The sequence below is a fragment of the Rhipicephalus sanguineus genome, chromosome 1 (assembly GCF_013339695.2).
Source record: "Rhipicephalus sanguineus isolate Rsan-2018 chromosome 1, BIME_Rsan_1.4, whole genome shotgun sequence".
NCBI lineage: Eukaryota > Metazoa > Arthropoda > Arachnida > Ixodida > Ixodidae > Rhipicephalus > Rhipicephalus sanguineus.
The window spans coordinates 980,356-1,007,642 of NC_051176.1; the positions used below are offsets into that span (position 1 = coordinate 980,356).

At 47.2% G+C, this 27,287-nt stretch overlaps 1 protein-coding gene across 1 annotated transcript in view; it reads right to left on the reverse strand.

The window, feature by feature from the left end:
- The window catches only part of LOC119389165 (von Hippel-Lindau disease tumor suppressor-like), a 62,642-nt gene that overhangs the window by 15,420 nt on the left and 19,935 nt on the right, over window positions 1-27,287 (reverse strand). The window contains 3 exon segments of the mRNA XM_049412038.1: window positions 5,597-5,644; window positions 5,686-5,703; window positions 5,706-5,760. Coding sequence (XP_049267995.1) covers window positions 5,597-5,644; window positions 5,686-5,703; window positions 5,706-5,760 — 121 coding nt within the window.

The following is a 27,287-nucleotide window of genomic DNA, read 5'->3' on the forward strand; positions in this document are numbered from 1 at the left end:
GTTCAGAAAAGGCTCCTGCCGCTGCAATGTAAAACTGAGTAATATTTAGCAGCGGTAAGGCAAATTCAGTAAAGCGTGGCTTTCTAGACTTCATAAGATAACGGATGCTTCGATTGCATAACTACGAGTGTCCTGTATAAGAAATTAACTACATGGCGCATTCCTGTAGGTAATTCTTTAGCTAAAGTGATGCTTGGCGTGGTGGTACTTCTGTCTTTTCGTTTTGGACTGTGCAGTATTGCGCAGTGTTAAATGAATAAATCTTTGTCATAAGTCAGCGCTGTTGTTTGTGTAGTCCATTTTCTGGTGCTTCGTAGTTTCTTGCGTTGCTTTTTTTTTTTGGTAATTCTTCACTTTCAAAATTTGAAGTGAGTATCTGTATCGCGGTCTGTCGTTACTTGCAATTATTGAGTGGTAAAATCGCCGTGTGGGTACTGCACGCCACAATTTCAGTCATGACAGAAAGAAACTTCTATTATTTACAGTCTGAGGCATAAATCTTATCAAAACAGCTCTAATTAACTGTAAAAAATATTTACTGCACAATTTTTAGAATCACTCAAATCAAGGCGAGTTCGGGAATATCTTTGGGGCGCATCCTTTGACGAGGCCCCTTTCCGCTGGCGATTTCAACCTTAATTCTCTTACCATTGACCATATGAGTGGAAGTCTTCAGGATGTCTTGCTCATGAAAGTGCATAGTATCACATAGACGTGATATGCCGGACAGTGTTTTGTCCTCACGAGGAATGGCGCGATCCCACGCCGCTCGCTGGCCAGGGTCACGCGGGGCACAAGTAGGTTATCAATCGTCTTGGATTTCGCGACACTGTTTCGATTTTCATAAAGCGTCCCGAGACGTCCCTGTCGGGACAGCTATACATTCCGGATTTATTCCGGACCGTCCAGTTAGAAATTTTTACGTGATCAAACGCACGCCCGACAACGCATGTCACGCTCCAGAACACTAAGTTTTCACGAATAGCACGCACGAAGCAATGTTGCTGTGCGTAGTGGTGGCTGCGAAGGGCTTTAGTTACTTTGGCTGAGCTTCCGTGCGAAGCGCGACAACTTTTGCGGGTATACATTCTCTAGCAAAAGGAAGTGCGTGAGTAGCAAGCCAGCTGAAGAGGCCGAAACAATAAACAACCCCCCCTCCTCTTCCGTCCCGACTCCCCTCATTGAAGATTTGGTAACGCTAGACACAAAAGAAATGTCGTGGTGTCTCAGATTCCCTGTAACCGCTCGTACAGCCGGGAACACAACATGTCGGCATGGTGCAGACACACAGGACATCCGAAGCACAATAGAAAGCGCAAAACTTTTCATGCAGAAAGCAGCCTCCAATGGATACTGACGTGACGCGCCGCAATGCCGGCTGAAGAGTGAGTGAGGGAGTGAGTGAATCCTGTTGCGACAGCAGCGCCACATCTGTCGCTGATGGCGGCGGGTGCCGCGCAACATCGCTCAGTTTTGCAACTGACCTGGTTCTAAACGTTGATGTTTACATACACTACGTTAACTACGCAAACACGGTAACGCTAAATTTCAAAAATAGCGCGCGTATGGTAAACACTACGGGTCGTTTACTGTACTGCGCATGCACATTTCGATCCGGCTATTTCACTAAGCCCGCTAAACTATTACCGTCTAATTATCTGTGAAAGGCGTTGATAAGAAATGAAAAATAAGAAAAAGAGCGGATAACGCTGCCGAAAGTGATTCCACCTAGCACAAGCCGAGGACACTTGCACTTGGCTGCGCATGGCACGCACGTACATACTCTTGACCATTTCTCCGGTGTGCTCCGTTGTACAGCGCTGTTTGCTAAATGATTATACTTAAAGATATGCGGAAGTAAACAGCATAGCAGATGGCAGTTCAGCATGCATTAGCACATCGCCGGCAGATCTCATTACCTTTCGAGAATGCTATTAGATGCTACCATATCCGGCGCTCAGCACTCACGCGATAGTGTTAAAATAATGGCAAGGATGTGCATCGCAATGCTCTATTGCCGTGATGAGAAGCCCTAGATGACTCGTGGCCTTTTTCACAGAATAGCAGCGAGTTCAATGAAATTATCATGCGGAGGGGAGAAAAAGCAATCGTGTTGCTCGACGACTGCGGCGCTCACGGTTCGCCCAAAGCTAACATCTTCTGAGCTGATGTGCCAGTTGCTCAATACCACAGCAGGCCTACAGCCATTGGATGCCAGTGTGATCACCACTTTCAAAGCTATGTACTCATGGCTAGAGCTGTGCGAATAGCAAAATTTTGGGCGTGAAGCAAATTCGAATATTAAAGTATGAGTGTGAATTGAATCGAATGTTTTCAAGTATTTCCTAGTGAAATCGCAGAAAAAGTTGCTGAGCATCACTAAGCATTCTTATGAGATGTAAACGTGAAAGAGTTTCTTTTGGTTCGGTTGGTGTTAGAGAGGGGTGCTGCAAGGCGTTCCTGAGTTGTGTCATAAAGAATGAAGAAACGCAGAGGCCGCATTCTCTTTACTTACATGATTGGTACAACCAAAGTGGCTTCGACAACACTTTACATGTACTTATGCATTTCGTCATCGAGGTACTACAACGTCCATGAATTTTCCGCCAATGTCGACGCTAAGCATACAATGTTGGCATCGGACTCGCTGCAGCTGCGGGCTGCAAAATCACCATGTGTGCTGCTGCAACACTGCCTCCACAGAAGTTGAAGGCCAACTGACGTGGCGCACAAGAGCCACATCAGATTCTTATTTCCTTCAAGTAGGGAGTTCTTCTGCCGCGCCATTAGTTACCATGGGAGATGTAACATGTTTTCCGCACATGGCTTCTGCGGACGCCGGACGAATGCGCGCTTTCGCAAACCTGGCCAAATAACACTCTCGTGTTAAAATGTAGTGCGAAACTTTGACCAAAAACAAAACAATTCTTATCCCACGGTAACACAGCTGCAGCGCACTGTCCGTCGCGTGAAAACATAACTGTGCTGCTAGCTGTCGCATAGTGACGCGGGTGACGTAATGCGCAGTATTGGCACGAGCCTGGATAGCTTGATATTTCACTTTTTAGAAGCGAAGTATCTCTTGTACGGGGGTATGTCTTGTACGGGGGTATGTCAAGCTTGTCAAGATAATGGCCCTTGAATAGGCATGCGACCTGGGCATTTGCACAAGTGGCCTCAAAGCAAGCAAAACTGGTTAACTGAACGAAAGGAACTGCCAGCAGATTAAATTCACTTTATACAAGTGGCTTGCCTTCGATAAGTATGGTATACCAGATGCCGCGCTTTCTAGTCTGAGTGCACTGGTCGAGCTACCCTGTCTAAAACAGCGTGAGTGCAGTGACCTTTCCGGTAGGTCGAAGTTTGTGAGGAGAATTGAATTTACGTGCATTATTTAGATGTGCTGGATTTGATTTTTAGCGAATGAAACCGTTTACCGTCAAACCCCTCAATAATGAAATCGCCGGGGAAGCGATTTTTGTTCGTTCTCGAGAGAATTTTGTTGTCGCAAAAAAAGAAGAAATACGCACACAAATTACTTCGCACAACCAAATTTATTTCAAGAAGTCTCCCAATCAGCTTAACCATCTGTGCTCGCTTTGAACTGGTTGTGCCCGAGAATGCACGCGAATTAATAGCCTTCTGCCGCAGAAGCCTTTCAGACAAGGGTGCCTTGTCGAGGAACCACTGGCTTCTTGACATCATCACAGACTGGCGTTGCAACCATCCTGTGCTGTGCACGTGCGCTGTTCTAAGTGCCGCCATTAAGCTTTCTGTCGAATTGGGCATTGTAGACAGCGAGCTGCACGGGATGCCGAACTCCTCTACAATATCCGCCTTCTTTTCCGCTTTTCACAGCTTTGGCAATGATCCTAGAATTCTCCTGAAGCGTCAAAAACTTATGCTTTTTAATAGGAAGTTGCATTTTTCCGAAAGGCCAAATAACACTGCACGTAGGCAAAGCGCGGGAGATCTCGACATAGACTTGGAGGAATGTGCGGCAGCAAGTAGTCAGGCAGTCTGCAGAATATCGGCATGACGTCTCTTCCGTGGGTATCATCACTTGAGATGTGCCGACGTAGTTGCCAACAGAGGCGGAAAAAAATTGTTTTCGGCGTAAAAGAAGAAGTCTTGTTGCTATCATCATTATCCGACCAAATTTAAACGGTCGCACCGATGCTTGCTGGCGGAAACGTATGTGCTTGACTTGTCAAATGATCATTTTGAACTTCTCGGTTCCCAACTAGCTCATGGGTTGAAGAAAATGTCTTCTTAAAATCTCTTTGTTATTGGGAGGGGGCAACTGCATTGAACTCTATGGGCGTTCACTGAGGACGCCAGATTTCTTCATTGCTGCGAGAATTTCGTCCTTGAAGGGTTCAGCTGTACTTATTTTCGCAAGTTTGAATACTTTGAATAGTAAAATTCCGACTTTGAATCGTAAAATTCCGGTGCAAATCGAATCGAACAGTAAACACTAAAGTTGGAGTATTCGTACACCTCTACTCATCGTGTATGCTGGAGTAGCTAAATTGAAGAATAAATCGTGCTTCTGGCACATTAGAACACCAACCTGTTGTTTGATGTGTGCTTCATTTATGGCATATGGTACAACATTCAAGATGCCTTTGTGCCCCCCCCCTCTCCCCGATGTGGAAACCAATACGGTGGAAGCCGTGGACATTGCTGAGCTCTGGGAACATGCTGCAGATGACTAGAAAATCAATGGTGCGTCCATGGAGGTGTTCCTAAACACATATGTCGTTGCTGCATTCCGTGAGAAGGTCACTAACAAGGTAATCACTGAAAATGTGTCATCACGATGGTGGCGAGAGCGGAAGTGACCGTGATGCCTTCGAGGCCAAGCAAAGTGCGCTGTCTCAGACTGAATCACCTATTGATTTTAAGCCCGTGAAAGGGTTGCCACCGGTGTATGATACACAAGGTCATGATACACATGGAAGTAGTGAAACTGCGATACTGCGGAAGCAAGTTCTATCTCTAACTACATTACCTAACACTTCAGGCACTTATTGCGATAAATAAACAGTTTCTCAAAGCGTACATTTTATTATTTCTATTTTTCAGCCCAAGTGGAAGAACTGAATGGGTGGCAGCATTGCAGTACAGATTAGTGAGTATTGGTTATGACGACCATTTCTTCTTTCGGCTTTATTTTACATGGACTGTGGCAATAAATATTCTAAAATAAAACAAACAAAAGTGCTTTCTCTCCATCTCACCACGGCTTAGGCCCTTTCCTTGGCTGAGGCTCAGCTCAGCCGCTGAGGTGCTGTGCATGGGCCACTGTTGAGTGTTCTCTGCACTTTCCATCAGGGTTGCAAGGTCAACAGTCGCATATGAGTATTTGAAAGAGTTTGTCCTGAGCTTGCATTTTCATGGCTCCAAGGTGAACTTCAGCCTGGCTTGCCCGCAGAAACAAAAACCACAGAGACATCAGGGAAACCAGCAAGGAATGGAGGGACCTTTGCGGTGATTTCATTTTTTCACTTCACGAGAAGTATACATCCTGTACCAAGGTCATGAACAATGAGCACACAAACAGGAGGACACTACCAAGGAGCTCGTCACTGACCAGGTAGGGTGATGAGAACCACCTGCGGGTGTACTGCGGCTGCCATCAGGGCCAAGCGTGACGGCTCGGGGGGTGGAACACTCTGTGACGAACAACCATGCGGCAAGGGTTAAGGAATCCCGAAAGATCCATGGGTGGTTCACAAAAGTGTCCACATCAAGCATCTGCAAACGCACGCAAAACACAAAGTAGCTGCTATGCAGTCCGCACTTACCAATGCACTGAACAATGGCCACTCCGATCATTTTTTACTGCAAAAAATGGGTGAATTTCCAGATTTCATGTCACACTTGAATGAGGTGTCAGAGAAAAGTTAACTAAAGCGTGCCAGGTAATGCAAGCTGGTGGCATCCATTTCTTCTGTGTTTTTTCTCTTACTTATTTCTCTTCGTCAAGTCTCGCTATACAAAAGTTTAATATGCCTTATCATGACTTACAGGTGCACAGAGACACTTTTATATAATGTAGCAGATTGTACTGCCACACTGGCCTGGGCCACACCACTTCCTGTACACCATCTTGGATCTCACCTTAGACACCTAGACCACTTTTTCTTCTTTTAGTGCTTAATGCGACATGATGTTAGCCACTGCAGATGTGCCAAGCTTAAAACATGATAAATACCAAAGCAAAAAAATATTATACGCTAGTGAGAAATGACCCACAGATCACTTATTATGTTGATTGTTTTGACTATTCATTAATAAAGTTGCAGGATTCGCTCTTAGGAAAGCTACAAACAGACACTTGCTATCGTATACATAGTTGCAGCCAGGACAATCTACACCACAGAAAAAAACTAATATTATCAAATTTGTTTATAAAGTATGTATGCAAAGCAAAAAAAAAATTTCTTCGCTGTCATACCTTAGCTCCTGTGAAGTAGGAAATCCAAATAACCAAGTAAGTAAAAAAATCTGGCCCTTCTAATCTTACGCAGAACGACTTGAGAATTCAGTTTAGTCGCAATGTGGATGCAAATAAGCAAGATCACAACCAAGGAAAAGATTAATGCAGGCTGAATGAAGGCTAGGTTTGAAACATGTAAACAAGCCCCCACTAGCCTTTTCTACTGCTTCTAAATGCCTGTGCCTGAGGTGTACTTATCTCGGACCTCAGTGAAGTCACTGGTGCAACATGCCATTGTATGGGCATGGCATGGACAGCACACGACCACAGATAAGTACAAGGCATGTTTAAAACATTCCAAAGGAGATTCTTTTATTGCTGTATAACACCTTGCCACCTAATTAACACACACTGATTCACAAGAGGTGGAACAATCAGCTTTACATAAACAACAGCACATGTACAACCAATGGTCTCAATTATCAAACAATTTTTAGAGCATATTAAGCCTTGCAAGGCTGTATGAAAGATGTGTCAACTCTTCTTTTGTTGTCGCCATGCAGGAACTTTCTTGTGTTGTTCACCTTTCGCTTCATTCGAAGGTCAGTTTAGGCCAGCGCATCAGCTATTGGCCTGGTGAGCCACGATGGCGGCGCTGCGAACGGCGCTCGGTGATGCAAAAGTGGGGATTCGGCTTTTGTCGTCTGCTAGGCTGCGGCTAAAACAGCAACATTTTCGTTATAGTTTGCTCGTGTCGCATGGCGTTCCTCGACTACTAGCTGTATTTTCGTGTAATGATAGTTCTTTAGATGGCTGCTAGCATTACTGGAGGTTAAGAAACGTTAACATTTAACGTATCTTCTATACACAGAGCCATCGCGGTCAGGATCATGCCACCAAGTCGTAGCGTCACTCACTGGGCTGGATGGTGTTGAAATAGCTTGCGTTAAAGCGCGAACGTCCCGCCAATCGAGTTAAAGAGAGTTTGCGCTGCTTTGGAGCGAAGCGCGATCAATTTCCCGGCTTATTCGCAAAAGTTAGCGTTATATAAACAGACTTGAACGAAAGTTCGCACTCCACTCCCAATTGCAGTAAGTACACAACACGTTTGCCGACAAAATAAAATTGATAATTTCATCGACCAGGGGTTATTGCGGACAACTAGCGGTACATTAGGTGAGTTGGATGCACATTAAAACTTGTCACATGTACTATTGCCCCCGAATGAAATGCCAGCAGTGGTGCGCGTGGCACAGTTTGCACCCTTATGATTAGAGATAGATACGCTCTTGCGGTTTGCCGCTCGTGAGCCAGATTCATGCTTTCAATTGCGCAGTGCTGCCTAATCAGGTGTAGCAGAATCGCGAGTTGGGCTAGTTGGTGGATGTTCATCGTAATACAATTGACAGCGCAACGGGTTAAACACGGACAGATGTGTCCTTCTCTTCCTTCTGTCCGTGTTTAACCCGTTGCGTGCTGTCAATTATATTACGATAATAAGGTGTGCATGATATCAATGGTGATGACAGGACGGCGCACATTATACAGTTCCTAATGCTTGGGGAAGGCGCTCCGCTGTTTGTGTTTCATTTGCCACCTAATACAGCTTGAGAACATGGAGAGGCCTTGCCCTGCAGTGGGCATAGACAGGCTGATGATGATGAACAGCTTGATAAACAGTAAGAAAAATTGGCGAAATGTCTAGGAAGAGGAGAAAGAGAGCCTTCCCATCATTCCTTTGGCCCCTTTGGGGTTATTCTATTCTTTACCGCGCTGTAACAAGGCTAAATATTTTACGATGAAAGCTTTGGATTCCTGATCAAATGCGAAAATGCACCGTCAGCAACCCTAGTCGGCAGCGTGAACACAAGTTATGCAAATAATCATCACATGATAACGTCACCTTATGATGACATCACAGACTGCCAAAATTTGTGACGTCATAACTTCACATGATTACGTCATCACATGACATCGTCGGTTTGCATTGCCCGTGATTGGTGCAATGCAAAACCAGGTGATGTACAGAAAGCTTGCAATGCCTCGATCCTGGAGGCAGTGCAAAACCACGTTACGTCCAAAAGGCATTCGGAAGCGGGCGGGGAGGGAACAATACATCGAGTGAACAAAAAGAAGAAGATGGATGTCGCCTTCGAGTCGTTTTAGGCAATCGCATAAGGGACCCTGCGAGTCTTTTTAGTACAGTGACCGCACCACGCCCTATCAGGAGTCGACCGTTGAGAGTGAATTACACTATTTATAGCAAATACATCTTACTACGATTTTTGATGCAAAAGCTTTGTATTTATCTACGTTAGTATGATTACACTAATTCTGTTCAGCATGAACTAATATGGCGATCTGGGCGAGTTGGTGTACTAACATCTTCGGGAAAATGTGCAGCGCGGCATGGACAAAGGACAAGGACGTGTTGTGCGTTTCTGTCCTTCGTCCGTGCCGCGCTGCACATTTTCCCGAAACGTTCAGCATGCTTTCAAACGTACAGGAACGAGTCAGGAAACGTAATTTATTAACGTAGGGATTAAAATATGCTGCAGAAATAAAGAAAAGACAACTCCGCACATCCTACAATATATTTCATATCACTGTCGTGCATGCCCTTTTGACACGTGCTCTCAACCTTTTTATTTCTGTTTAAACTTCAACTACTTACGACACGCTTACACGACAGCTGCTGAAAACTTGGATTTAATCAAAAGTTGTTGCCTGTAACGACCATTTATTTGATTTGAATGACATCACACATCGCTTGTCACGCGTTTAAAACTTCGAACAAAGGAATTCAATCGAAGGAGTAGGCTTGGCAACCGAACAGGTGCAGCACGCAGTATACGTATATTGCGCTTTAATGCTGACACGGTAGCCGAAGCCCGAACGCTGAAATTAGTGATTGAAAACGGACCGGAAAGTCATTTCGAGTGCGCCACGGCTGCAGAACAGTTGCGAAAGAAATCGTCGCCATGCATGCAGATGTACACATTGATGGCTAGCAGACGACACCAGGAGCAATCGACAGTGAACATGCTTGACGGCATCTCCGCTCGATATTGCTGGGCATTTTGCTTGAACATTCAGTACAAATTGCTTTATGAACATGCCCATTCATGTTTCAATAACTCGAGCAGGACAGACTGGCGGTAGCGTCGAGATTCATGTTTCAATAACTCGAGCAGGACAGATGGCCGGTAGCGTCGAGTAGCCTTCACGCAGTGAGCACGTGCGCGAAGAGCGGCACCCGAGTCCCCTCTGACGTCACATGCGAGAGGGCGCTACTCAAAGATCTCGAGGCCAATATCACTCGGATGTGCATGGGTGTGCAACGGCAGTGTTGTACGGAACGGCGTTCCAGGAACTAGTTCCTTTTGGGAGGAATGGAGGAACACCACCGTTCCGTTCAGGATCGGTGGAACTGTAACGGTAAGAATAACAGAGAGCTGAGCTAGTTGGTAAGTATTCATTCTAAAAAGACAGGGCGTTTGTGGTGTCCTGACTTCTTTCTTGTGTGTTTGCATGCCCTGTCTTTTTAGAATGAATACTTACCAACTAGCTCAGCTCTCTGTTATTCTAAAGCCCGTTGTGGTGTCCTGACTTCTTTCTTGTGTCCGTGTTTGCACGCCCTGTCTTTTTAGAATGTAACGGTAACTCGTTACATTTACATAAGAACGGCGTTCCCTCTGTAAATGTTCCATGGCATTGAACAGGCATGCATGCATCACATCATGCAGAGCAGGGCGGATGGGCGACCGCGTGAGACGCGAAAATCACGTGACTATGGTGCATGCTGGTTTTCACTTTTGTTGCATCCAAGTTACACTATGGTTCTACCCCTCGGGAGGGAGCGCCTTGCTGGGTGAAGCGTATGCTTCCGACATTTTGTTGGTTTTATGTTAGCACGCGCGCTAAGTGCGATGCTTTGGCCCAGTACCTGGGTGTATTTTCTTCTTGCATGGTCTATAGGGGCTGGCTTGATCGCCCTTAATTTTCTCTTGCATGCCACCGGCAGCTATCGACAAATCTGTCTTTTCACACAAGTTGCATAGATGGCGGGGAGGAAGAGAAGCAACGCAGAGGACACGTGCGCTGCAGTGGAGCCTGTCCGGTACCTTGGATGCTTGTGTTTTGGCAGGCATACCTTCAACAGCAAGTTATGGCAGCGGCTATCAGTCTATAATATATTATAGTTCAGTTCGACAGCCGTTGCACCGGGAATGTCTGTCATGCAATAAACGATACATATACATCCAGCGCTACTTCTTGTTGCGCCCGCTGAGCCTGCCCTCACCTCTACGACCTCGGTTGACTTTGTTCTTATTTGTGTACAACACAGCAGTACCCTCAAGCGCTTTGATGGAAGGCTCTTCAACATTACCAACAAAGTGCTGATGAGAAAGCAGGTTCGTCTGTCAGACATCAGCATCGAGATACAACTTTTCCTGAGTGCAAACAAGGGGCTTTAAAGTTTCGAATGGATATCCAGGACATTATTTGCTACTCACACTGCAATATTGAATCACAACTCATTAAACACCGATGTATTGTTCCTTTCGATGCAGTTTCCTGTGCAAGAAATATAATTATATTGGTGCATGTGAGGAAATTTCTATTTGAATATCTGACGCACAGTTTCTAACTGCACATTTGAAGACCCACGTGCGTCGCACTTGTAATAAGCAGGCACCGAAGTGGCAGTTACACATGTCTTTAGCCAGTGCTCTCTTAAGAAAATTGGTCTATACTCGCGGACAACTTTTCTTGGCAATGAAGGGAAGGCTACAGAGCCAAACTACGCGTGTACTGCACTGAAGAATATAGTCCCACAATTGCGTACGTGTTTCACCATGAGAATTAAACAAAACAACATTACTTTGTTTTCTACAGGAGGCTGTTTGAAAAGAGGCACAGCACGCACCAAGGAGATATTTATATTTGTTTACTTTATGCAGTGCCATTTCGCGTTTTCATACGTGTGAAAGCGTCGCACCTCTTACGTACACCTCACAGTCAAAATGGCATCTTCACCCTCTAGCTTTTCCGAAGACTTGCGAAGGAGCTTCTGACGAATTTCACTAATGAATGGCTGTCTAAGCAGATGAAGCAAATGGTATGCAATGTGATTATTCGAGCACGGCCGCTCGAATAATCGAACGGCCGTCACGGGAGATACGGAAGGTTCACGAAACCGAAAATAAATTCGAAACGTGCGCCGAACCGGACTATTTCGCGGAGCAGTACATGTGCATTTCTTTCAGAAGCCACGGAAGTGGCTATTTCGCGCAAAGAAAACACAAGGGGAGGGATAAGGGGAGCGGAACACGAGCTGTCACTAAAAGGTAAAGATGGGGCACATTTGCCGGCCCACTGCAGTTCCCACAAGTGTGAGCCGTATCTGCACAAGATTCAGATTCTTGGGAGAAGCAGGGACACCACTGCTCGGGAGCTGTTGGAAGCTTTCACATAAAAGCACGAGGTTTATTATGCATTAGTGGCACTTCATTGTTCCTTTCGCAGGCAGAGAGCACGTTCTTGCATCGCAGGTTGTGATTAAGATGGTATCCGATTGTTGTGAGCCTGCCCTTTTGCGCATGCCTATACCTCTGTATTGCATTGCACAAAACGTTATCTGTTCGTTGTTTGCCTCGCTTTCTGCGCATGTGTTTGCGTATATATACTACTGCAGTAAATTTGGAATAAACAGTCGAAAGTTTGCGCTCCCCTTATCCCTCCCCTTGTGTTTTCTTTGCGCGAAATAGCCACTTCCGTGGCTTCTGAAAGAACATGAACCGACTGGCCCAACAGCGTGTGCTTCTGGAGTACATGTGCAGTAGCTCCTCCCCCGTAGCATTTATTTCATTGCCAGAAAAGTTGTCCGCGAGTATAGGAGTGTTTTGATTTCTTTCATCTACATACAACCTGCTTCCAGTGATTTCAAATTTGCAGAATATATGTAGCCCAATGTGAGCTTTAAATTGCTCACTTTGTTTCGCCGCAAGGTTATTAGACATTATATTGAATTAAAAAGTCAAATGTAACGTCAATGTAACGACAAGTTCCAATGTTTGAAATATAACTGGAACACATTCCTTTTCGCATTAAAGAAACTTGTAACGGGAACTCGTTCCAAGATTGGAAGGAACGAGCTTTCGTTTTTGTTTTAGAGGAACATGTACAACATTGCGCAACGCTAAGTTTGCTTTTGTCTTGTGGGCCGTTTTCTTTGTTGTGCTTGCAAAAATGGCATCTGTCTGGTTAACAAACTCACTCCCAGGGATACGATTTCAGCTGTTCACAGGTGTGCACTGGTATATACAAACAATGCTGCTGTGTATGCACAAATGATGTGCCAGTGCATTGTCTTTCTTTTCCTACACCTGAGAAAAATATTACAATGAACTTAATTCTTATTAATAATATAAACTTGTTTCTAAGATTTATTTTTATTATTCAGGAATTAGCAGTGGCATCTATACTAGCGAAAAATGCATCTTTTGTCGCCTTATGGTCGCTCTAAAACAATTAGGATAATTTTTTTTTTACATAGGTCACTTTCAATATTATATTTATGCAGTAAAAAAAGTCACAGCTTTTACCGCAACGGCGAAGCAATGTTAAGAAGGGTAAAGCGCACTGAAGACGAACACACAATGAAGGCCCACACACGCACACACATACGTATTTACTCGATTCTACCGCGCCCTCGATTGTAACGCGCAACCCGTTTTCCGCAACCAAAAAAAAAAAAAACAACATCGATTCTAAGCGCACCCATTTTTCGTAAGAGAAATGAACAAAAGAAGTCCGTAGCAGTCTACCTTCGCACATTCAGCAGAACACGTATTTGGGTTTTAAAGGACTAAGTTTCAAAAAAAAGAAAACACTAAGTCAAACGGCGGGCCTTGCCGCTGAAAACTGTCACCACTACGGCGGCGATACGAGTCGCGTACTGGATCAGTCTTCGTCACTGTCTGGCAACTCCTTGTCGCTGTCAACGTTCTTCGTTTTCGGCAAACTGGCCCTGCCTTTGTCCACAGAAACTTTTTCGTGAAGCTTTGCTGTTAAAACAATCTTCTGCTTCTGTTTGCGCCAGTCTTGCACGCACGTTTTCGGCAACTCCGAACGCCCACGATGCGGCCTGATTTCCGTCCGTCTCTGCACATGTAATAACTTTCTTTTAAATGCGACGTCGTGGTGCACTCGTCGAGTATTTAGAGTGGGCACTTCCATGCCGCCAGTGCGAATGCAGAACGGGATGACAAACTCCTCAGCACACGTACGAACTGAAACAATGACAGAAATGGACCGAGGCGCATGCGTAGGAGACGGCCATTTTGAAATGCCGATGGCAATACGATATCGAGTTTTTCTTTTTCGGTACTCGATTCTAACGCGCATGCGATTTTTCGACTCGTTTTGCCGAAAAAAAGGTGCGCGGTTAGATTCAGGTAAATACGGTAGTGCTACTTTCAACAGTTATTTTTGTGATCTCGACGCTACTTATAGGGCAAAACCCATGAGCACATCTGCTGCGCAGAAGTAAGAGAAACATTAGTAAGCATCAAAACGGACACCAAGGAAATCAAATTCCTTTTTCGTCAGCGCGATAGAAGGCATACTAACACACCTGTCACCCAACTTTTCAATCTCTCCTGCTTCGATTATCTCACATGTAAGCTGATTTCTATTTCTAGACAGAACTCTGCACGTGTCAAACAAAGGCATACAACCAAAACCGAAATGTGGCGAGAAACGTTTGAGCAAGGGAATCGCACAAGGGTGTTACCTTACGTACATGCGGTTTCCCATAATCTGAAAAAGATTGCTCAGCGGGCCAATGTGCGCGTGCTCTTTTCGGCGCCAAACAAGTTGGAAAGGCTGTGCAAGATTACGACGAGGAATGCAAATGAAAATCGGGGGTGCGCAATACACTGTAAGAAGTGTGGTTGTATGCCTTTGTTCGACAAGTGCAGAGTTCTGTCTAGAAATAGAAATCAGCTTACACGTGAGATAATCGAAGCAGGAGGGATTGAAAGGTTGGGTGACAGGTGCGTTAGTATGCCTTCTATCGCGCTGACGAAAAAGGAATTTGATTTCCTTGGTGTCCGTTTTGATGCTTACTAATGTTGCTGTTACTTCTGCGCAGCAGATGTGCTCATGGTTTTGCCCTATAAGTAGCGTCGAGATCACAAGAATAAACTGTTGAAAGTAGCGCTATGTGTGTGCGTGTGTGTCCCTTCATTGTGTGTTCGTCTTCAGTGCGCTTTTACCCTTCTTAAACATGGAATACCAACATGCCCACTTTACCACTTTGGCGAAGCAACGAATGCGATAGCAACAAATTGTAGTGTTACACGAAGTGAGGCTGGCACCTAACTGTTTTGTATCTGATCTCGCGTAATTAGAAAACGCTGGTGTAAGAGAATACGGCCGCTCCAGGGAGAGATGCTCTCCGTATAGTCCCTTCGCGTTGAGAGCGCAGCACGTAGGAGGGTATACGAGCTGCCCGCTGTAATGGCTTTCGAGATAGCCCGCGCGCCAGCGATCGCGCCCTTAGATTGGAAATTCAATGGAGCAAACTTGGGCGTGTTGGTTAAGCATGATGAACCATACAGCGCGAGTAAACAACGGAGACACAGGAGGGGAACACACACGTGTGTTCCCTTCCTGTGTCCCCGTTGTTTACTCGCGCTGTATGGTTCATCATGGAAGTTCAAATTGGCTGCTCGCGCGACAACCCCCCTCCGCCCCCCCCACCTGGTGTCTTTTTATGGTCATTAAAGACGGGCGGGGCGTTTCCTGTTTGCTTCTGCGGCAGGCCTCCCGAGCGGGGTGATGTTATCGCATGCACCCTCCGAGCGACGGAAATGGCCCGGCTCGTTTGATCTCTGCTTTGGTCGCGTTCGTCGCCCCCGCTCACGCGCTTTTACCCGCGGTAGAACATACAATGCGCGGGGAGATCTTATCAATTTGGACTTCATACTGGAAGGACATGACGGCGATGGCAAAAACCCGTTGAGACTGTCCATATAATTGCTATCGCAATAAAAAAATCGACCATGGGGGGGGGGGGGTCGAGTTCGCATTTCATGAACAAGTGCTATGCTCAAAGGGTTAACCAAGTGTTGTATATTTGTGGATGAGGCACATGCACAATAAAAAGAATTACTCTCTGAAATATAAAACAAGCTTTTGCATGTCTGAATGTTCATTGACGTGAAGACGTCATTTACAGAGTGCGGTGTTTAAATCAGTAACCACATGGCCGATGTGGCTACATTACAATACGCATAGTGATTAGTGAAAAAAAGACTATGTATTATCGCCAGTTCCTCACAAAGCAGATGAGCTGACAGTTGGACCACCACTGCCTGTAGCTCAGTTATGCAGAATGGTTGGTTGTAGGCCTCATTTTTGGCAGATTGTCGTAATTTTTGTGCTTCTGTTGTTGTTTAGTATATTTTAAATGTTTCAAAGTTGAGCTGCAGACGTGTTCAAGGGGGGCGCCCAGGAAGTTTGCTTGGTCTTCCAAGCTATCCCGCTGTGTGTTTACCAAAGGATGCAAATGTCACCCCCTCACCTTATCGACCTTATTCCACACTTTAGCCTCATCTCTGTACGAGTTGATACCTGTCAAAATCTCCTGCCAGTGCTCTCTTCTAGCTTGTTGGCGCAATCTCCTGCCTTGGGACCCTGATTAAGATTTTTGGAAGCATCGTGGAGCTCTTTGTTCTACTTTGACGAGCTTGACGGCACTCGTCGTTCGACCAAGGGACACAATGTTTGCATGCCACACCACTTGATTGAGAAATGCATCTCAAAGTGGCATCACTTATAAAAGCAGTGAAATATTGAACAGCAGTATCAACTCCCAAGGAAGACATGTCAGCCCACGAGATACTAGTAAGACTTTGGAACTTCTCCCAATCTGCTGTGTCAACCTTCCACCTGTGGTGGAGATTCGTTTTCTTTTGGCACTTTCAGCAGTATGGGAAAGTGGTCACTCCATTACAGGAGCTTCTAATACCGTTCCAGCTAAAATCAGGTAAAAGGGTGGCACAAGCAATGCTCAAGTATATAAATGAACAAGCCTTGTTCACGAGGCTATAAAACGTAGATTCATTCCTATTCAATAAACATGCGCCAGCCAAAAAGAAAACGTTCTCCATCAAAAGGTCTTGCGCATCACTGTGAAAGTCACCCAACAGGTGCACTGAAATTGCCAAGAACAAGATACGGCCCTGGCAATTCATCTAAGGATTGAAATTCGTGCTTGTGCAAGTGGTAATGAGGGGGTATGCAATGCGAGCAAATATAGTAATGAGTTTGTTTAGGAGAACAACTTGAACTGCCACTGCTTCAAGGGACATTTGTAGCGGTAAACGATGACACGCTATGCTTTGTGAATATCACAGCAACAGCACGTGATGACAGGGGCTCCGGAAGTATATCTGATGTGTGGGGGCGACGACGTCTGTGGGCTGGTGTTGCATCGTCTATATATATATATATATGCGCACTACCTTAACAAGAAAACGATACCTTGTAGGGAAGTTTATCACGAATGAGGATGCCGTTTCCGACTACCAATACGACGCGACTGCCAGGTGAAAATATTTTCTGAAATTTTCTCGGCTGCCGGGAGAATTGACGCTCCCTATCTAATTCGCTCACAGGACCCTCGGCCTTTTTTGTGTACTTTGCGCCTCATCCGGAGTCTATATCGACCAGATGACGTTGATACCATCTCGTGTACCCACCATAACACGCATACGTGAAACATCAAACGCGAAATCTATAGAGCTGCATTAGCAGAAAAGGAAGTATCGTTGTAGCTTACCGCTTCAGTTAAGTCCATGTTCTTTGTCCGCCTTCCCTCCCAAGGTAGTGATAAAACAAGTGCATATCGGTGTTTTCTAGTGTAACTTTCCCGCTTGTGGGCGTCCGATACGCATAGCCAGTTAGGGACCTTAAAGGGTCACTAACGAGAAATACAAAGTTGAGCTGCAATCAGCTGCAATGAACAGGGGCATTGCAGAATGCGTGCACTTTTGGTTGGGTCTGAAAAGATAACTTATTAGTGGAGATTTTGTAAGCAAAGGCCGAAGATCTCTTACTCAATTTCTCTCGGCCCATACTCTGGGCTGAAGCAATGTCGTCTCGAATCTCATTGCTCTCAGCGAATTAGAAGGCGGCATGATACGTCACCACGTGTGCAAAGGGCCGTTGCATGGCCGCGGCTTTCGCCATTGCCGCGATGGATGTGGTTGCAGAATTTGAACCTCGCAGCGAAGATCTCGCCATGGAAGCAGGATTGCATTTCAGTGTGTCTGAAATGATCCACCGTGCTCTCGCGGCAGCAGTTTCTGTGTACGATGTCTGGCAGCAACCGACGGAAAACGAAGCCTCGTTTTCGTCGACGGCATGCGAGGCGTCGACTTGCCGAATACTGTTTATGTACACGTGTTTTTCATGCTGCGTTTTTACTAATCGCGATTTCCTCTGGGAGAACTGGAGCAGAGGCACCGTGCAAAGAGGAGAGGCGCGGCAGAGCAATAAGAGCAGAGCCATGCAGGGCCACTCAATCCGCCCGTGGAATGCGGCACGCATCCGAAGGGAAGGTGGGAGGGTACCAGTGAGGAGAAATGTACCATGTGATCAAAACCATCGAAGCCCCATAGTTCTCTGCGGGACAGCGCGCATGTGTGAAATCCGACGCAGAATCGCAGCGAAGCTCCCTCGTATAAACGACGTCAACATGAAACTACACGTACCTGGCTGCTGCTGTTACCACCACGCTCACCTACAGAAGCAAAATAAAAACGTATGAGGAGGATATCACGATGAATAACTCTCGACAAATCATGACTGGACTGCATTTGTGATCTCTACGAGAAACATGAAGGGGGCGTTAGTACATATCCTTCAGTTTTTCGATATTTTCTCACTTGTTAAATGCTCAGTTCACAGTGAGAATGGCATGAATGTGATCGTAATAAGATAATTTGCCATTACAGTTGTACTTCCTGTATCTCTTTAGTATTATTGTGCACGAGGCCACCATTGCAGACACGAGCGATGCAGTCGTTGTGGCGTGCTAAGTGTGCCACCTTGCTTCACGGAACCTTGCTCTGAGGACGGTAAGCCGGCGGCCCGAGCGCGTTTTGTTCTTTGAGTTTCCCACTTCAGTCAGCCTCACTGCACAACCAGTTCATGTGCACTGGCATCTAGATACAACAAGAGCTTGTAAAGCGTGACCAATGTTTTCGGCGGCATGGTGCTCTGGTGTAGTGTGCCACAATTAACGCACCACGTAAGCAAAGGAGCAGGGTGTAATTTCACATTTACGGTTTTACCTCAAGGATAACGAACATCACCATGCACGGCTCATAAAGCTTAGAAAGGGCAACGAACCGAAGTCCCGCACACGTGTTTGCAGCAAGCACTTCCTAGAAGGCGACTTTGTGTGTGAACAACGCAAATGTTAGTTTGGTGAGAAACAGCGAGTTCGCACGCGACATCTCCCTATTCATGTGAAGACACCCACACCGGGAATTATTTTCAGAAATTTCTTCGGGGACGTCATGCCTCATAGTCATCCCCCATCATACGCACGGTGATCGGGGAACATATCGTTGGGAATGTACCTATACACAGAGAAAAATAAGGAGGGGGAACGCACTTCGATAGAAAAAAGCAGTCTGTAACGAGTTTCTGGTCTGAAAAAAAAGTATAAGGCAGGAAAGCCCTTACTTAAATTTTAGTTTCAAATCGTCAATTCGTCCTGGTGTCTGCCCATAAAAGCTCGCCGTGTGCTTGGAGGCTGACATGCCTGATGAGTTCGCAAAGAGCTTCTCGATCGCAGAAACCCTTCAGCAACAAGAACATGGGCCGTACCTTCCCTTTCCGATTTTCACTACGGTCATTATGTGTGGAAGAACCGAGGTGTGTCTTGGCCGAAACGGAAGAAAGCGAACATTTCACGCGATAAGTTCCATGGAGAAGCTAGTAGGGGTCTCGGAGGGTTCAGTCCCCCACCGCCTCAAAATTATTGCATTCTGTGTGTGTATATATATAAGCGCACAAATACACACACACGCAAGAACATAGATAAAGTGAGGTCAGACCTCCAGAAAAAAAATCATGCCATATCCACGGAATGAATGATGATAAGTGGGCGAAGCTCGAGAGGGGGAGATCATCGGTAAAACAGTAACCCTCCCGTGAAAGTTCGCCCATTACATCATTAAGAAAGACATGAGACTGTGTGCGTATATACAAATCAACTTTTATTTTGTTCATCTACTGTCTACAGCCACCTGCTCCATCCGGTGACTCGCTGCGAAAGAGGAAGCGTGTCAAGAGCGATTGCCTTTTATTGTGTCAGTCACGTGCGAGTAACGTCAGCGCCACCTGCTGAGTGAGTCATACAACTAGGTGGTTACGAACCGGTAACAGAGGAAGGACAGACCCACGACGTAGTAAAGAAGAACACCACACAGGCGAACACGCACGAGAGTCACTCGTCAACATCGTCTTCTTCTGCTACTGCATACCAGAACTGAATACTAGCTCGTGAGAAGCGCGCATTCTGTTATGCAGTAGAAGATGACGTTGACGAGCGGTTACAAACCGGTCACAGAGGACGGACAGACCCACGGCTTAAGGAGCTTCGCCCCTAAAAAACTTTGTCTAGGCCCCTGGGTAGGTTCACGGTTAAAATTGTGCTTATGTGGCAACAGGCTTAAACGGAGTTTTTTTATCTTATTGCTTTTCATGTGCTTGGACAGAAAGAAGCAAGGAAAGAGGGAGAGAACGAGAGGCATCCTTATGTCGTGGCGCTGAGACGTGCTTCTGCAAGGGCTGCAGAATGGAGCGCCAGCCATTACCTCCTCGAGAACCACATCAGGACAGAAGATGCGTTGAACCAGATCAAAAGCAGGCAGTGCTGTTTACGCAGACAAAGCACCGACAAAGAGAGAGTCAGAAGTTACAGACTTTCATAAGATTTTGTTTCGTTTGTTGAAGAAAAGAAGCCCCCTTCAACAAGTCAAAGGAGTTTCTAGTCTCCCGGGTTGTACCAGGGGAAAAGAATGCGACGGAGGGGGGGGGGGGGGCTTGGAACAGCCTTGAGTGTGGGGGCATGCCCCGGCCCCCCCGGTTCCGGAGCCCCTGCGTGATGATGCAAAAGCGTCATCGCAATCTTTACGAAACAAAGCATACTGTTGCAGAAAGTTTGTATGTTTTGATTTTAAGCAGGTTTCCTGGACACACAGAACTTTTGGTGAATGTTCCTGTAAGAGTTCCTGAATATCATCGAGGTTTCTGAGAAGACCTCTCTCGTTCCATCCTATAATTCGTGCATCCATAATTCTATAGCAAAAGTAAATTGGTGCTGTGTGTACAAAGAGTGTTGCCTTAGGTTACAGAGGCAGGCCCTGTAATGTGGGCTTTTTCCTTATCAGCGAGCTCTACTGAGCTGCGCTGTTCTTCAGTGTCCGAGACGCCGATAGGCATGACGTTGTGTCTATCGCCTTGGCAAAGGCGCTAGACACCCACCCATGGGTTGCACACATAGGTGCTGGAGTTTTAGGGCTCTTTGCCTGCAAACCTGGCATGCCCTTTGGTGGCAGAGCAGCATGGGCTGCTTCTGTGGAGGGGGCGGATGCCGCCAGTCTACTGTGTGAGCAGCAGCCAAGAACCGATGTGGCACTACCCTTTTTCATACAAGTACAGATGGCCGGAAGATAGCCGGAGACTAGATAGCAAAATAAGACATGGCGCTACGAGAGCCCAAAACAAACTAACTCTTTATTTTCCCGCGTCCCCATCTTTCAGTCCCTAGGCGTGACGCCACAACACACAAAGCAACAGCGCCGCGCGAGGCCGCTGCGTGTTAGCTATTAACATTGTCACACTCCTCCCCTCTTAAGAAGAATAACTACGGGGAGTACCTAAGCACTGGCTTCCTCGTCCTTTTGCTGCGTCGCAACATGGGTGTGCAAGGCGCAGTCACGGAACAGTCACCCCCCACATGAACACCCCTGTTGCTTGCAGTAATGTCAGTGTTTATGGCACAGCCCCTCTCAGGCGAACTTGTAGATGGCTCGACAGCCTCTTGCTCCGGCATGTCCGGAACAGTTGATTCAAGGAGAGGAGGCTGTTCCCATTGTCGTATGGCCGCAGCACTAGCATGGTGAAGCACATCCGTTTCAGACGTAGCCGGTGGCCCTGTCTGAGCAAGACGCACGTGGTCACCGTGTCGGTGCCATATAGAGCTATTGTCGAGAATGACGCGGGCTGACGGCGGAGTGACGTCGACAACACTGGCCCGCACCCATGGTGCTCCCTGTCGAAAGTTTCGCGCATACACGCTGTCTCCTGGTTGCAATGACAAAGCCTACCGGGATCCTCTGTCGGCATACAACTTCTGCTTAAGTTGCCTTAGAAGTACCGACATCTGCAGGCTTGGCCGCAAGACATCAAACGGTGTCTTGAAGGCTCTGCCAGTAAGGAGTTCACATGGTGGCCGACCCGTTACTTTGCGAGGTGTAGTCCTGTAGTGGAATAAGAACCGGGACAGTTGTGTTTGGAAGTTGCCCGACCCAGATTTCTTGAGTTTGTTTTTGACAGTCTGTACTGCTTGCTCTGCGGCACCGTTGGACGCAGGGTGATACGGCGGTACCAGCATGCGGCGTATTCCATTTCGAGTCAAGAAGTCCAGGTACTGTGCACTGGTAAAAGCAGGACCATTGTCCGAAACTATGGTGTCGGGGAGGCCGTGCTGGGCGAATGCCATTCTCAAGGCGAAAATGGTAGCGTCTGCTGATGTGGAAGACACAGGGAAGACTTCTATCCATTTCGAGAAGGCGTCCACTATAACCAAGAATGTATGCTTTAGAAATGGTCCCCCGAAATCAATGTGAAGCCTAGACCAGGGTCGCTGAGGAAAAGGCCAGGGTGTCTGCTGCGCTGGCTGGGAAGCTCGATGTTGAGCCTGGCACGTAGCACAGCTCTTCACACTGTTTGCAATGTCATTGTCAATGCCTGGCCACCAGACATGGCTCCTGGCGATCATCTTGCTCTTCTCAATACACGGGTGGCTGGCATGGAGCACACCAAGTACCTGGGCCCGCAATTTTTTCGAAATCGCGACTCTTGATCCCCATAGTAGACAGCCTTCATGGAGACTTAGTTCCGCACTTCTGGCATTGAAGGGGTTCCACTCTGGTCCCGCTGGGAGGCTTTCTTCTTTCAACGCAGGTAGGACAACATGGCTCAATACTGGATCGTCCCTTGTGACGTGCTACAACAGCTAGTGAGAGGAGTTGTGGATATGCCTCCTCCAGCATGAAGATCTCAGCAGGGCGAGGAAATGCAGTGCAGTCGTTGGGCAGCGGCAGTCTACTAAGCGCATTGGCATGCCCGAGCTCTTTGCCAGGTTTGTAGACAAGTTTGTAATTGTACGCGGAGAGCTTCAGAGCCCATCTGACCACTCTTGGCGAAGCTTGCACAGGAACAGGCTTGTTGGCACCCAGAAGTCCAAGAAGTGGCTTCTGGTCAGTGTGTGCTTCAAACGGTATGCCCCACAAGTGCTGGTGGAACCGATGCACGCCAAACACCAAGGCCAGTGCTTCCTGGTCAAGTTGACTATAGTTTTGCTCTGCTTCTGATAAACTTCTCGAAGCAAAAGCAATTGGACGTTCTCGGCCATCAGCGTCTTTGTGCGCCAAAACTGCGCCTATACACTCCGTTCACTGCGACTGGCGCGCCACCGCGCGGCCGTCAGAGAAGGCAGTCGGCGAGAGCCCGAGCAGAAGCGAACGCTTCCTCGCGCCCGCTAGCACGCAGTTGTAGGTGTTCTGTGACGCAGTCATGAACTGCTGCGTCATCGGTTGTACCAACAGATACATGTAGTGCCCTGTGGAAATGACGTTTCACCGTTTCTCAACTCGTCTGTGCTTTATTGGGCAGCGGCAGACAGGGGCGTATCCGGGGGGGGAGGGGTCCAGACTCCCCCCCCCCTTTGCCGAAATTTTTCAGTTTTGCTTGCGTCTATATACACGCGCACATACAAACGTACACACGAAGATACATGAAGTATGGTTGAACCCCCCCCCCCCCCCCCCCGAAAAAACTTTCTGGCTACGCCCCTGGCAGCAGAAGTTTATCACGGCTGTGCGATGAAAAAATTAAGTTAGTTTGGTTCCCGCTCCCTCTGCCGTCTCGCGTTCTGCGGTTTTGTTTTTCTTGTGCGACTAGCAGTACATTTCAGCCATGACGGTACAAACTGGGAACCCTCTCGGCACTCAAAGATATGCAGTGCACATTTCGTTGGGGGTGTGCCGCCCAAGGATGTGTCGTCCCCGTCGTACGTGCCAACGATATTTCCTGACGAGTATCATAAGCGGTCCGTGCTTGCAGAAGATAAGTTGATAGTCAGCGCTCGTGTCGTCGTATGTGTTTCTTCTACATCCCGTGCTTTACGTTCGCACTGTTCCTGCAGTCATGATTTTAGTGCTGGCAGAAGCGCACCTGTTCAAGTAGAGATGCGCTAACTGGGAGTCGATCCCCTTCCCCCGAGATGTTGAGGGACAAAAATGTCAGGTGGTCGCGGCTCTTCAGAAAGATCCTAGGATTAAAGCAGAAAGACTACGGCTGGGGTAGCCCTACGGCACTCGGAAGCTTCAAGAGGTCGTGGTTCCGAAAATGCTAAAATAGATTAAAAAAAACAGAAAACAGTGGTTGTAAATGCGGTGTCAAACCACCACGTGATGTGCGCGCTGTCATTGCGCATGCGCCAAGTTTCTGTTCCTTGTTCTCTGTCGCATCCTTTCCCTTTCCACTTTACTTATATATATGCGTGCAATAAACGCCTTTTGGTTGTTCTCGGCTGACACGGAATCATCAACGTCTCCGTCCTTTCATGACAGCAGCTAGGCTGCCTCCGCTATGCTACAGTGGCGACGAGCAAAAAAAACACCCACGCGGTCAAGCAGGCACCCGAAGTTAAGCATCCAGTGACAACCGTACTGCTGACAACGATGGCCTCCTACATGCTTCCCAGCTTCGACGACGCCACAGATAAGTGGAAACCTTACCTCATCAAAGTGGAGGCGTATTTTGAAGCGAATGCTATTTCGGATTCCGCTAAGAAGAGGGCACTTCTAGTAGCTGCACTTAGCACCTTGACGATCCAAATCCTGATGGGGAAAATAGCACCTGCAAAGCCCAATGCCTTAAGTTATGATGAAGTAGTCAAGGTGTTAAATGACCACTACGACCCAAGGCGCAACGAAATTGCTGAAAGCTTCCAGTTTTTCAACCGCTGCCAGCAGGAGGGAGAAACCATTCAGGATTTCGTCGTCTCAATCCGACGCATTGCAGACAATTGCAATTTCGGAGATTCTCTGAACAGGCTACTTAGAGACCGAATTGTCTGTGGTGTGCGTTCGGGTGCTGTGCAGAAGCAACTTCTGGCAAAGAAAGATTTAACTCTGGAGGAAGCCGAGTCGATAGCAGTAGCCGCGGAAACTGCCGAAAAAGACGCCAGGACAATGTCTGTAGACGTACCGCCTGTTCTTAAAGTGGAAGCGTGTCGCAAACTGCCATCGCGATCAAGCATGGAGCGCTCAGAGCGATTGGAGTGTGGAAGGTGTGGCAGTTCTAGACATGATGGCAACAGCTGCAGATGGAAGAATGCACGATGTTACGCTTGCGGCCTGAGGGGTCACCTTGCTGAAATGTGTCGCAGCCGCATTGGCAAAGATGTTGCCGCCCCTCGGCGACTACCTCACGCGAAAGCTTTGGCGGTAGAAGAGGCTTCTTCAGAAGAGGACAGCAGTGGTAGTGCTCAAATTTGGACGTTAGCGTCAGCACGAAAGAATTCTCTTGCGCCGCCAATAAGACGAACGTTCAGTTGGGGAGGCGTGAACTTGTCCATGGAAGTCGATACAGATTCACCGGTTTGCGTCATATCACGGCAGCTTTTTGAAAAGCACTGCAAATGCTGGCCAAAGTTGAAGCCTTCGCACGTAAAGTTATCATGCTACAGTGGAAGGTTGCCGGTGATGGGTGAACTGCAACTTTGTGTCAGATACCGCGATACTTGTGTTGACTGTTCCCTTGTGGTTCTAGACTGCCCCGGACCAAGCTTGTGCGGCCGAGACCTGCTAATCCTCCTGGAACAAGCTGGCGCTCCGGTAGTGAGAGTCACACACGAAGACGAGGCGACGGCTATTCGAGCGAAGCACCACAGCGTCAACGCCCTACGCCACACCTACGAGGATGTTTTTTCGGAAACCTTGGGCTTGATCAAAGGACCACCAGCCAGCCTCCTGCTGAAGGACGACGCGGTCCCCAAATTCTGTAAGGCGAGACCTATTCCATATGCTTTACGTGACAAGGTATCGCAAGAACTTGACAGGTTAGTGTCGTTAGGTATAACATCACCAGTCAAGCATTCTAACTGGGCGACGCCCATTGTGCCCGTTCTGAAGAAGGACGTCTCGGTCAGAATATGCGGAGACTTTAAAGTTACTCTCAATCCCGCTTATGCCGCGGAACAGTACCCGCTTCCAGTAATTCAAGATATCTTTGCGTCATTAGGAGGTGGCCAGTTGTTCAGTACGCTCGACTTGCGGGACGCATATAACCAGGTGGCTCTGGACGAGGATTCCCGGAAGCTCTGCGTTATAAATACTCATAAAGGCCTTTTTTGTTACAATAGGCTTCCTTTCGGCATTTCTTCCGCGCCAGCAATATTTCAAAGAAAAATAGATACAATACTGGCTGGCCTACCTGGCGTTCAGGCTTACTTGGATGACGTTCTGGTCTCTGAAACGGTTGGCTATGGCGGAGCACGATTGCAAAATGTATTAGAACGGTTCAGAGAACATGGCGTGAAGCTCAGGTACGATAAGTGCAAATTTAGCCAACCATCGGTCACTTATCTTGGGCATCGCATTGATGAAGCCGGCCTTCACCCAACTGAGAAGAATGTAGATGCTATCGTAAATGCACCTAGTCCCGAAAACCTAAACGAGCTGCGTTTGTTTCTTGGGATGATAACATTTTATTCAAAGTTTTTGCCGAACATGTCAGATACGTTGTTTCCATTGTACCAGTTGTTGGAAAAAAACGCGCGGTGGCAGTGGAAGTCATCCCAGGAATCTGCATTTCGCAAGGCAAAGCAGTGTCTTAAAGATGCCAAGGTACTGGTGCATTTTGAGCCATCAAGACAACTGAAGTTGGAATGCGACGCATCTGCTCGTGGGATAGGCGCCGTTCTTTTTCACACAATTGGAGGCACTAACAGGCCAGTCGGATTCCGGTCAAGAACCCTGACAAAAGCCGAAAGAAATTATTCTCAATTAGAACGAGAAGCACTGGCACTTGTTTTTGGAGTTACTAAATTCCGGGATTATCTCCTAGGTCGAGAGTTCGTCCTGGTTACCGACCACCAGCCACTTCTGGGACTGCCGAGACCCGACCGCCAGACGCCTGCAATGGCCGCAGCTCACATCCAACGGTGGGCCCTCTACCTGGGAGGTTCCCGTTACAAGCTTGAATATGCCCCGGGAAGGCAGCTACTGAATGCGGATGCTCTGAGCAGACTGCCGCTGCGGTGCCAAGATGCCGCCACGGAACCTGAACCCGAAGAGTACAGTAAAACCTCATTAATTCGAAGGCCTCGGGACCGAGAAAAATATCCCAATTAAGCGGGATTCCCAATTATCCGAAACAACGCGAAATCAAAGAAATCAGCCAGAAAACGTGATGTACGGAAGTCACACCTTTATTGTGGCAAGTCAGCCTACTTAGAGAAAAA